Source organism: Leptidea sinapis, chromosome 36 (assembly GCF_905404315.1).
Source record: "Leptidea sinapis chromosome 36, ilLepSina1.1, whole genome shotgun sequence".
NCBI lineage: Eukaryota > Metazoa > Arthropoda > Insecta > Lepidoptera > Pieridae > Leptidea > Leptidea sinapis.
Genome location: NC_066300.1, coordinates 3224684 through 3238459, shown reverse-complemented (window position 1 = coordinate 3238459; position 13776 = coordinate 3224684). Strand labels below are relative to the sequence as shown.

The following is a 13776-nucleotide window of genomic DNA, read 5'->3' as shown; positions in this document are numbered from 1 at the left end:
TTAGTTCGTGCCCTAAAAAGTTCACTTGTTTTTGTAAAAATTCAGATTTTTCAAGTTGTATTTTTAAATTATGAGTTTTAAATCTATCAAATACCTGTCTATGTTTGTCAATGTGTTCCTGAAGGGATGTAGAAGCTATAATTACGTCATCAAGGTACGTATAAACGTTTCTAAGGCCTCTAAGTATATGGTCCATTAGCCTCTGAATCGTAGTTGGTGCGTTTTTTAAGCCAAAGGGCATTCTTAAAAATTCGTAATGCCCTCTCTCTGTAGAGAATGCTGTCTTTTCTATATCATTAGGGTGCATTTCCACTTGATGGTACCCACTAGCTAAATCTAATGTTGTAAAGTATTGGGCTCTTCCTAACCTATCCAGTATGTCATGTATATTAGGCAAGGGGTACTTATCTTCTACTATTCTATCATTAAGACGTCTATAATCTATAACAAGACGCCACTTAACTTTACCGGACGCATCTGGTTTCTTCGGTACTATATGAGTTGGACACGACCAAGGTGATATGCTCTCTCTTATGATACCTTGTCGTAATAAGTTATCAATTTGTTTCTTTGTTTCGTCCCGTTGTTTAGGGGCTTGTCTGTAGTTACGAACAAAGATAGGGTTGTTATTTGTCAATCTTAGTTCGTGTTTCACAGCATGAGTGAAAGTTAAGGGTATGTGTTCTGAATAGAAAATTTCACGATATTGATAACATATTTTTGTTATTTCCCTTTTTTCTTCCTCATTCATGTGATTTGTACGTATTTGATTTAAATTTTCTTTTAATATTTTGTCCACGTCTGGATTTACTTTTAACGAATTTATTTTACTTATTTCAAGATTTTCGGATAATTTTTCTAACTTAATATTGGTTACAACTGGGATAAATTTATTTTCGTTATTATAGTTTATAACCGTGGTTCTGAAGGAACCATTTTTTACCGTCACAAAGGCTGCGGGTGACTCTAAGTCTTCCGACCAATAAAGTTTTTCTTGTAAATATTGGCCGTCGATGTGATGTGTTTTCACATGAACCAATTTTTCACATTTAGGACCTATTTTAATTTTTCTAATTGGTTTATTTAGGTACATCGGGATATCTACCGCCGATGTGCGCAATATATTTTTATTTAAATCTATTGTACTTTTTAGTGACCTCAATAAGTCACAACCTATAAGACCTCTATATTTTGGATCGAAATCAAATATAAGAAATTTATGACTAAGATTAATATTAAAAATTGGTGGTAAGGGTAGGTTTATTACATAATTATGACGAGAAACGCTATGAGCCGTTGATATTTCAAAAGGTTCATATTCCACATAAGGTTCATAATACGTATTAAAAATAGCATCTGAAGCAATCACACTTCGGCTTGCTCCAGTGTCAATAAGAAACTTACCTCCTAATTCGGGTATTTCTATGTAAGGGAGGTGATCCCTGACCAACAAGTTTATTTTCACTAGGTCTGGTCTGGCATCTCCTGGGTTTGAGGAAAATCCTGCTGGTACTCCTCTTCAGGTTCCTGTACTACATGATATGGGTACTCACCTTCATTGTAGTTGCTATGGCATTCATTGCCATATAATACTGGTTGACCTTGAGTATAGAAAACGTTCTGAGCAGCATACTGGGGCGTATCCGGTTTATTCACGGACCGCATAGTAACATCGGAACTTATTTTAGGTGTTACCTGTCTTTGAGATACATTAAATTGCCTAAAATTCGCGCTATTACTATTCCTAAAATTACCTGAGTTTCTCTTAAAACTAGGTGTAGGGGGTATAGACATATTTTGACGATTTACGATATTATTGGTGGTGCTGAGGTTGCGTCCCTATAAAATTCCTTGATGGAATATTCCGTTGTTGCGAAACTCTAGGGGCATCCTTTTGCTTAAAATGGGAAGTAAGTGACCCGTTATAAAAAGGTTTACTGTGAGCGAGCCTAGCCTCTTCTTGCCTTGCTGCCATAATTGCTGACTCTAATGTTAACGGTTTACTTATTCTAACTCCTAACGAAACATTGATATCTAATTGATTAGTATATTGCTCTATAACCATTTCCTCATAGTACGAACGGTCTCCGTGTTTACCGACCGAGTAAAGAGTATCTAACAACTCACGGAGTTGTTTGCCAAATGTCTCCGCATCTTCGTATTTATTCCTACGGGTCCGCGTGAGCTCCCGCATCACCTGGATTTCGTTGCGTGGTTCTCTTAAACGTCTAATTAGAGCGTTTTTAATGGAGTCCCACGTTATTAACGACTCTTCGTAGGCTATCGCATCAATAGCGACACCTCCTAACTTACTTTTCAATAAACATATAAATGCTGGGTGAACCCGGGAGGGTTCACTTAAAAGTTGTATAATATTTTCTACTTCTCTAATATAAAAGTTTAATAACTTTGGGTTCCCATCATACCGTGGTAGTAAATCGGCAAGGAATTTAAAATCCTTATCACATTCACTGAAAGACATTGCGTTTCGGATTACACTATTGTTCTAATACTCGGTAATTATCACCTAGATACACCTTTCTTGTCACTAAGTAAGTGTAACCCGTTATTTAGCGATATTAGCTTTACGCAACGTTCTTTAACTTTTATAGTAAAATATATATAATACTAGGACAGTAGATATAGCAGGATACTTGAATAGCGAGAGTACTCACCAAATCAGCATCTGCATCTGCTGTCGAGTCTTGCCCAGCGCGTGAATTCCCAATGTTCCGGGTTTTCGTGCGCGTTGATGATGATGTCCCAACAACCGACGAGGTTCTTTGATTCTTGCGGTTTAGCGGCTCGAAAACCACAGCTACTTTACACTCGGAATATTTTATACCGACGAAAAGAAGCTACCGCGAGACTACTCGACTGCGCCAGTTATGTATCGGGCGTCGGGAATTAAGTTTTTAAAAAGCACTTTATTTAACAATATTTAATGTTACTCACAGAAAAATTGGAACAAGACTGATTAAACAATATTATAACTAAGCTAAAGAAATGTAAAAGACAATGGGTGCTCTACGTCGAGGTACGCGGTGGCAACGTATGCAGGTTTAGCCGTGTTGGGCCGGCGTAACTCGATCCAAATTTTTTTTAATCGTTCTTAAGACGCTGAAACAATCCAATTTAAAGTGATTACTATTATACTAGTACTTATTATTATTATAAATACATACAATATATGAAATTACCATTCATGATAGTTACCTATTTATTTCCTATATACTAAGTAGGGGTAACTATGGTGTTCTAACGCATAGATTACTATCTGCAACTAATGTAGATTTCTCAACAAAATAATATTGATTTAAAATTACGATTACATCCCTGTTTATATTTAAAAAAAAACTGAGTTATTTTTATAACATGAACTTATACTAGCTTTAATAAGTCAACCCTAATGTCGTCAGAAGAGGTAAGAGTCACGCGATAGAAAGAGACAAACATCTAGGTGAATAAAAATGTAGGTAAGTAGCGCTGTGCGATCTGAATTACACCTTACAGTATGGCCGCAAGAGTCCCTATTTCTTTAATTGGTTTTGCGGAGTAAGACTTCCGTACTTGTACTATTATATATTCTTTGAGGTTGTGAAGATATTTATTATGATATGGCTTTATATGTATCATTAACTGGCAGCTGTACTCAAGGTCAGAACCTAACAATTGGCTAATAGTCCTAAAAAATGAGCTTTACTCGGAATGAAATCAAGAAAAAATTTCAATTGTTATTTACAAATTAAATGAAAGGAAGGTACACAAATTAAATTTGAATCCGCGACCTCTCGCGTTCTCGAGTCCCGCATCGTTCATAATTTTTTTTTTCAAATTTAATTTTTGTTATTAATTACATGGGATTAATCCCAGCAGTGAGGGTTATCACTTTAAAAATAACAAATTGAAAGAAAGGTGTTTCGTTTTACGTTTATAACTAAAAACTAGCGGAGCGAAATATATAGAACAATTACTGCGGTACATAGACTTAACATCTTTGCAATGAGTATTTTCTCGATGCCGTTCAGAATTGTGGATGGATGAACAATCACTAACAATCAGGAAATGTCTTACAATCCTCATTTCTTATTATAATAAGACAAACAGGACAAGACCTACAGGTTATATAAGTATGAATTGAAGACATGAGACATCCTTATAAGCGACGTTGTCAGTGGTGCGTGTTTTCTAAAAATGAACAGCTTAGGCTCGTCAACGTGTTCAAAAACGTGTTAATTCCTGATAAAGGTCCTAAAGATATGAACAATAGCCCATACAATTCGGAATAACGTACTTAACAAGAATGACCACGTTTCTGTACTTATTAACTAGGCCAGATTAGGGTCCTGGCAATGACCATATTTTTTTTTTCAATCCAACGATGCAGTTTTCGTCAAAGTTTCGGATTTGGCCATCTACGCCCATTAAAAACATTGAATTTGTTTTCTTTGTTGCGCTAAAACAAATGTATAACGTCATTATTATCATAATAATTCATAGTTTAAAAGTTATCATAGATAGCTAATATTTTCAACCAGTGTATATTATTTTCAATGCTAGCATTGACACGACGACATTAATGATTTTATCAAAATTTGTAACCACTAATCATGCTATTTATAGTTACTTATACATTTCAAGACACATTCGTCAAATATATCAAATATTTCATCATAAAAATTAAACTTCCACGGAAGACCAGCGTTGTGGATTCTTTCGAAACCACAACTATGCTGAGTTGGGGGTCCATTGGCGTCATTAGATCATAATTAGAATAGTATCACTTTAAGAACTATTATCAGAATGTATAATGACGTCAATAACGACCGACAATACGGGTTTCGCCATGGTCGGTCGGCAGGTGATCTTCTGGTATACCTAACACATAGATGGGCTGCGGCTATTGAAAGCAAGGGGGAAGGCCTGGCAGTTAGTCTGGATATAGCGAAGGCCTTTGATCGTGTATGGCATAAGGCGCTCCTCTCTAAACTTCCATCATTTGGGCTTCCCGAGAGCTTGTGCAAGTGGACCTCCGGCTTCCTCACTGGGCGCAGCATACAGGTCGTTGTCGACGGACATTGCTCGAACCCGAAGCCCGTGAATGCTGGAGTGCCCCAAGGCTGTGTGCTATCTCCTACGTTGTTTCTTCTGCATATCAATGATATGTTGGACACCTCCAACATTCATTGCTATGCAGATGACAGCGCTGGTGATGCCGTATACACGGGCCATGCACGTCTCTCTCGGGAAATCGTCGACCAGTGCCGGGAGAAACTTGTGTCTTCTATCGTGTCCTCTCTTGAGAAGGTCGCGGAATGGGGTAAATTGAACCTTGTCCAATTTAACCCCCAGAAGACTCAAGTTTGCGCGTTTACCACTAAAAAAACCCCATTTGTCGCATCACCGCTCTTCGACAACACTTCCCTAAAAGCCTCGCCTAGTATCGGAATACTTGGTCTCGAAATCTCGAGCGATTGCCAATTCCGTGGCCATCTGGAGGGCAAAGCCAAATTGGCTTCAAAGAAACTGGGCGTCATTAATAGAGCACGGCAATACTTCAAGCCGGCCCACATTCTAGCGCTGTACAAAGCGCAGGTCCAGCCACACATGGAGTATTGCTGTCATCTCTGGTCTGGCGCACCCCAGTATCAGCTCGATCCATTTGACCGCGTGCAACGCAGAGCAGCGCGAATTGTCGGGGACCCAGTACTCTGTGAACGGCTGGATCACTTGGCGTTGCGTAGAGTCGCTTCATTGTGTGTCTTCTACCGCATTTATCACGGGGAGTGTTCCGAAGAGCTGTTTTACCTAATTCCTGCCGCCGAATTCCACCTTCGCACGACACGCCACAAGTTAGGATATCATCCTCACCATCTGGATGTGTGGCGGTCCTCCACAGTGCGGTTTACAAGGAGCTTTCTTCCACGTACTACAAAGCTGTGGAATGGACTTCCTTGTGCGGTTTTTCCGGGACGATACGACATGGGTACCTTCAAAAAAAGCGCGTACACCTTCCTTAAAGGCCGGCAACGCTCCTGTAACTGCTCTGGTGTTGCAAGAGAGTATGGGCGGCGGTGATCACTTAACAACAGGTGACCCGTACGCTCGTTTGTCCTCCTATTCCATAAAAAAAAAAAAAAAAAAAAATAAACATTTATTCTTTCTTTCTTTCTTCTTTCAAATTAATATCTTTGAATCTTATTTTAATATGCTACTTTTGATATTATATCAGAATATTATCTTAATAATATTATTCATGGGCATGGGAAAACCTTGAACTAAATAAAAATTATTAAGAGGTAACATTCATTACAGGATGCGTAGAAAATATAATTTTTTTTAATAAGATGAATTGTTAATTTAAAAATGTTTTTTCCCCAAAACATCACGTTTTCTATGAAACGGTACTAATGTAGCTGGAATCTCTATTTACGTACAATTATATAATACACACATAAAATGAATAACCAGGCAAGGGTTCTCAAACGGCCGAGTCGTTTTCCATTACGTTGTGTTTGAAGTACAATATTTTATAGATCACAGCTTAATTCTTATTCCAGGAGTATAAATATGTAATTATTGATCTCTTGTATTTTGTCACTATCTTCATAACTGGGCCTAAAAGAGACAAAATACTCTTGATCATTCATAACGTTATGAGTCACCTTCTAGAATACCGACCTAAGAGAATATACACTCAATTGGTGATTAATATTAAGACTTTGCGCTTTTCCAGCTAAATAGATCGGGGCATTTATAACGAAAATTACTAATAAAACAACAAGTTGATTAAGATCTTCCCATGAAAGAAAAAATAAAAAATGATGAAAAATAAAACAATCTTTTAAACCTATAGTACTATACGGTGTTATTAAGAAAAAATATTTAAACACGGCTTAGACACGTGTTTTGCTAAACAGTAACTGTTGAATCGACAGCTAAAATAGAGTTTATCTTTTATCATTACAAAACTATTCATGTTGAACTAAAACGTTGTTAACAGCAGTCATTATATAGGTAATCTAAATTTTCCATATGAGTAAAATCTATCAGTTAGACACACCTTAGAAAAGCTTCGGTTCGAGTTTAAATATAAGCAATGTCTAAAGATCGTTGAACGGTAAACAACGGAAAGACACAGTTTTGTAATAGACCTATTAAATTTTATTTTTTATTTTTTTATAAAAATAAGGGACGTGATGAGCAGGACGTTCAGCTGATGGTAATTGATACGCCCTGCCCATTACAACGCAATGTCACTCAGGTATAGGTTTCTTGACATACCCCAATAATTCTGAGCGGTACTACAATTGCACTCGTCACCTTGAGACGGAAGATGTTAAGTATCCTTTACCCAGAAATTTCACTAGCTACGGTGCCCTTCGGACCGAAACACACTAATGCTTACACATAACTGCTTCACGGCATAAATAGTCGCCGTTGTGGTATCAAGAATCTAGCCGGCATCCTGTGCAAACGAGCCTCCCACTGGTAATAAGACAGTTAATGTTTTAAAGCAAACATTTAACTTCATATATAGGTACATTACAAAGTTTACTACATCTTTAGTTTTTCAATAACAGTCTCGGATATCTCAAGTATTTCGACGTAATAAAAGAAAGTATTTGGAAGGGATTTCTACTTATATTTCTTCTCCTTCAAAGCTTTCGTTCACAAAGCCCTTAAGCTTTTATTTCACCTCAAAAGAAGCTTATTGTTAACATATTATTTAGAAGAAATATTTATATTTTATGTAAGAATATATGTACTTGCTGAATAGTATATGCTAAACTGTTATAAGAAATAGTTGTTATTCAGAGAATTAATCTATAATATGATTTCCAATGGATAGATTTCATCCATGACAAAAAATTCGATCATTTAAAATACTGTATAGATAAGTCTACATAGACTGTGACAGCAGTGACACCTTTGAAAAAAATGAGGTTGACAGTTTAACTCTATTTTGAACAATGCACGCACACTAACACAAAGTGACATACAAATCGCGTGTGTAAGACGTAGCTTGTCATTCACACTAAAGTTGGCCTCTTTTCATTGGTTGGCCAGCAGCAAGAGTATTTATCTAGACGTATGTTAATTTAAAGATGATAGAATTTAATTAGATAATTCTTATTAAATTCTGTCACAGTTATTATGGCTTAAACTCTCCTCTACAGCTAATGTTACAATTGGACATAGTTCCTGAAAAACGTTCGAAGCCACAAACATCACATTTTAAGAATTCGTGTTTAAATATACCAAATATTAGTATATTCCCTACTTGTGGGTTGGGCTACTTAGTCATGATGTCATATAAAAAGAGAGACAATAGGGCTGCCATTTATGTGAATCACGTGACCAGTTTTGTGTTCTTAACTCAATTTCTACATGATTGTGGTTTGGAACGTTTTTCTGGAATGCAATTATATAATAGTATTTTTAAATATAGATAAAAACAGTGAAATCTTCTTTTCAAATTTTCTTACTTTTAAAAAACAAATTTATATTGCTCTCCAAAATTTGTAGATTTTAGATTTTAAAATATCATATGTCTTTCGTATTGTAATGTTGTGCCTACCTATAACATAGGTACATTTAAACTATTTTATTATATTTGTTTAATTCTCAGTGCATAAGCTAATATATTGTATTTAGTTGGTAAGCCATTATGAATAAATAAATAAATAAATAAATCTAAGGACAAAATATATGTGATTGATTTTCTCATAATTGAATGCTGTAATATTTCAGTTTTGGTTGACTCCTGATCATTATTGGTTGACCAAAGTGAAATACATTATATTATTATTATACTAAAATAAATTTAATAATTCTATATCAAAAAGAATTTTGCAGTTTTAAATGATTTATTCATTCAAAGCTTGTTATAAGAATATGTTCGAAATATCTTTTTAATAAGTTTATCATCTGCATTTACATAGATATATTTCGCTCTGAATTATTAATCTCATCTGTGAAAAAAACAAATAAAATAGTAACTTAACTTACGTTCGTTACTTGAACAATTTTTCTGTTACTTTGCGTTACATTTGAAACAGATGAAACTGAAATTAAACTCTCATAAAAGCACGCATATGCATGTGTTAATAAATTTTAAATTTTTTCTTAAAGTGAACTTATAAAATTATGAGAGATGATTTTTTAGTATGATTACATTAATTTTATTGGTTTAACATCTTCTTGAACTGATTTTCATTAAAAAAAATATATAACAAATATTTATATCGATTCAATTTTCAAAAAAAATTTTGGTAAAAAAATTTAGGTCTCATATTTTGAGTTAATTCATTTTAGAAACAAAATGACCATATGTTTTAGTTTAATAGAAAATGAAATTTGCATGATACAAGATTAAATTAAGCAATTATTAATATTGCCAAAAGAGTGCTAAAACAAAATGTTGGAAAATTGGAAAAAGTTTAAAGTTGAGTCTCGATTTGTCGGAAGCTTGAACTAATTTTAACTTTCCAATATTCTGATTTTTTATACTGACACAATTTTGTAATAATTTTCTTGCCCTAACTTTACATTAGTCTGTACTATTTTTGATACAATACATACTTAAACTTACAAAATAACATATAAAATACATTATAAATCTATCACTCCGATACAAACATCCATATTCAGCATATGCACCGCCGGAAATCGAAACCCGGGACGTCTAATATGAGTTGTTATTCGTAAGATATTTCTTATGGTTTTCATAAACTGCTGCAGATTGACTATTATTCGACTATTTTTCAGGTATGTACTATATATACCTGTATTTATTACATATATATATATATATATATATATATATATATATACCTGTATTATCATCCAAAAGCAACATAGTACGTCCTGACTCAATTACTTACTAGATAGCGTTACAAAAAACAAATATGTAAGAGGAGGACAAATGAGTTTATATATTGTATGTCATGAACTTATAAATCGTCGGTTATTTTGTTGAACTAAAGAAATGTTTTGTATATAACGGGCGCTGATAGAACCGGGGGGTCCGTCCGATTGTAACATAAAAACACGTTAATAATTATTTTTTGTGTTATTCCCCTTAAGCAAAGCCATTTTAATCCAAAATTTTGTTATAGCTCGTCGGAAAAGTTTTTTGATATACTCGTATAGAATGTTTAATGCTTAGATTTTCACCTGATTCCTGCCGCCACAAATTAGGTTATGATCCTAACCATCTGGATGTGTGGCAGTCCTCCACAGTGCGGTTTTCAAGAAGCTTTCTTCTTCGTACTACAAAGCTGTGGAATGAGCATCCTTGTGCGGTGTTTCCAGGACGATGTGACATGGGTACCTTCAAAAAAAAGGCGTTCACCTTCCTTAAAGGCCGGCAACACTCCTGTGATTCCTTTGGTGTTGCAAGAGAATGAAAATGAAGAAATGGGCGGCGTTGATCATTTAACATAACGTGACCTAAAGTTTACAGTTATGTGTCACAGACTTATCAAGTTTTAATGATTGCAGGCCGGCCTCAGCCTACGCTGTCGTGGTTGATGAACGAGTCCCCGCTGCCGCACGTGGTGCTCAAACACGAGCCGGCACTGGTCGTGAGCCGCGTCAGTGTGACTGGCGTGCAGCGAGCCTGGCTCAACCGCACGGTGCGGTGCCGCGCACGCAACACAGCGCTTCTGTCGCCGCACGAGCGGAGCGCGCGCATTGAGATCAACTGTTAGTACCCACCACGCACTGAAGCATGAACAAAATATTTGTTACTGTAGCATGTGGAAAACTTAAGAAATAATTACAACAATAAAAGACCTAGTCAAACATGTTTTAATTACAAATACAATTTGTTAATTTCGAATATTAATTACTATATTAAAAAACAAAATATGAATAATTTTTTTATGACAATAAGGGACGAGACGAGCAGCGATGCAGATTCTTGAAAATCCCAAAAATTATGAGCGGCACTACAGCTGTGCTCGCCACCTTGAGACATAAGATGTTAAGTCTCATTTACCCAGTAATTTCACTCAAATTCTAAACACAATAATACTTACACCTTACTGCTTCACGGCAGAAATAGGCGCCGTTGTGGTACCCATAATCTAGCCGGCATCCTGTGCAAAGGAGCAACCCATTGTGCTAGTCGTGACACAGAATAAATAGTACCCTATAGTAACAGAAGGTTCACTAGTTACGCCTTTTAAAGAAATAGTTGTGACTTTAAAATAATAAATTGTTTTGATTTGAAAGAGCGACATCTCAAGTCAGATTCCTAATATGCAATTATTGAGGTTGAACAAGACATGAAGATTTACGATCCATGCGTTACTCGAATGGTTGGAGACTCTAGTGTTTTTAATTATCTACAAACTAGTGTATTTCCTAACAAAAAAAATATCAATAGTAAAACCACTCTTTAAAAAAGGCGTTAGCAGTAATATCAATAATTACAAGCCAGTTACGCTTATATCCACACTTTCCAAGATATTCAAGAAAATTATTCACGTTAAATTAATCAACTTTTTTAATCAGTTTGATGTTATAAAAGGATATCAGTACGGGTTTCAAAGACATAAATCAATGCTACACGCTTGTTTTGATTTGGTGAAAAATATTATACTTGGTCGTAATTAAAATAAATATACTTCAGCTTCATTTTTTGATATGTGAAAAGCCTTTGACTTCGTGTCTGATGAACAATTGCTGTCTAAGCTAGAACATAATGGAATCAGAGGTTTGGTCTAACAAAGCTCAATCTGTTGAGGTAACTAAAGTTAATGACAATCACGCACCGGAAAAAAATTAATCAGAATTGAAAGTAGAAAAAAATTGGGATAGCACAGGGCAGTGTGTTTGGCCCTCTTCTTTTTTTATTATATATTAATCACTTACCAGAAGTAACATCTCATAAAGCGGTCCTATTTGCGGATGATATATCTTTTATTGTTACCGTGGATAAACGAGATGGATTACGTGCCCACGAATCGGAACTTAATAACACAATCAAAAAAATAATACAATAGCTTAATAAAAATAATCTACAGATAAATTTTGATAAGACGACAGAATACATTTCAATAAAAGTAATAATATTGACAATTCCGATTCGATGAGTATACATTTTGGCCAAAATATTATAGCACATGTAGAATGTTCAAAATTTCTTGGTATGACTATTGATAGACATCTAAGCTAGAAACTTTAAGTAAGTAAAGTTTGCAGTAAAATAAACAGTTCCCTAACCTATGCACTTTATAAGCTGACGAAAATTAGTTCGAGACAAACACCCTTAAAAACCAACCATGCTTACGTTGAGTCCATACTTAGATGTTATATTGTGGGGCAACATATATAAAGAAAGCCTTTAAGGAAGGTGTACGCGCTTTTTTTGAAGGTACCCATGTCGTATCGTCCCGGAAACACCACACAAGGAAGCTCATTCCACAGCTTTATAGTAAGTGGAAGAAAGCTCCTTGAAAACCGCACTGTGGAGGACCGCCACACATCCAGATGGTGAGGATGATATCCTAACTTGTGGCGTGTCGTGCGAAGGTGGAATTCGGCGGCAGGAATCAGGTTAAACAGCTCTTCGGAACACTCCCCGTGATAAATGCGGTAGAAGACACACAATGAAGCGACGTCTCTACGCAACGCCAAGTGATCCAGCCGTTCACAGAGCACTGTGTCCCCGACAATTCGAGCTGCTCTGCGTTGCACGCGGTCAAATGGATCGAGCTGATACTGGGGTGCGCCAGACCAGAGATGACAGCAATACTCCATGTGTGGCCGGACCTGCGCTTTGTAGAGCGCTAGTATGTGCATCAGATCAATATGTGGTGTTTAGTCTGACGTTTCATGTAAGCCCTTTTTCAAGTCACAGAAGTTTTTGATACTTCCCGGCCTTATACATTTACGAGATGGCAAAATTTGTGAAGGAAAATCACAGTGTTTTATACTTACAGCAAAATAATCATAACTCACAGTACTAGAATACTTACGGCCGTACCCAATACACTATGTACAGATAGAGATTACTACAAACAAACATTCCCTACAAACTTCTATCGCTGGTAAACTATACGTCGTCCTATTGACGGATAAGGTGAGTTACCGTTGATAAGTTTATTGGGACAGAAAAGCCAGCGATTTCAATTCATTCAAATGATTGAAATACAATTATTATTCCGATATATTTATTAAAAAAAATTTAGACTAATACGCACACAGTGTTTAGATTATGAAAAGACCACTACAGAAACTCATTCACCTGGAACCTGGACACAAGCAAGTCCTTTGCCGTTCATTGCCGCAGTCTGGTCTCTCGGAACGGGCCGGTTACAATAAAACTACAATTTCGTTAAGCACGTGAACAATATACACCATCATAAAAATTTATGGGGGTACGTAGCACAATATTGCAACTATATTAAAGTTACATGAATGAGAAAGAACATTGGGATCAAAGCTGTTCAACTTCAGTTAGCTTAAAATTAGTTATGTTAGAAATATAGAATGAAAAATTGTTAAAAATTCATTAATTCAGTTTGGATCTTAATTTAAGACACATAAAAACGCTATATGCGACAAATCACCATAATAAGTTGACACCCAAATGGTTTTGGACACCGAAATGGCTTCTTAAAGCACGAGAAATTTTTCTAGTTTGGCTATATAACATACTCATACTTTAGGTAGTAAAGCTGATGTTTAACAATAACATTTTTAAGATATTAAGAGAGGTATTTTTTTATTTTAGGTAGACAAAAGGCCAACTTTGCTCAAAAG

The 13776-nt window shown here is 35.7% G+C and overlaps 1 protein-coding gene across 1 annotated transcript in view; it reads left to right on the top strand.

Annotated features, from left to right (window-relative positions):
- The window catches only part of LOC126975557 (immunoglobulin superfamily member 21-like), a 187650-nt gene that overhangs the window by 126060 nt on the left and 47814 nt on the right, over window positions 1–13776 (top strand). The window contains exon 6 of the mRNA XM_050823487.1: window positions 10507–10710. Coding sequence (XP_050679444.1) covers window positions 10507–10710 — 204 coding nt within the window. The remainder of the gene's footprint in view (window positions 1–10506; window positions 10711–13776) is intronic.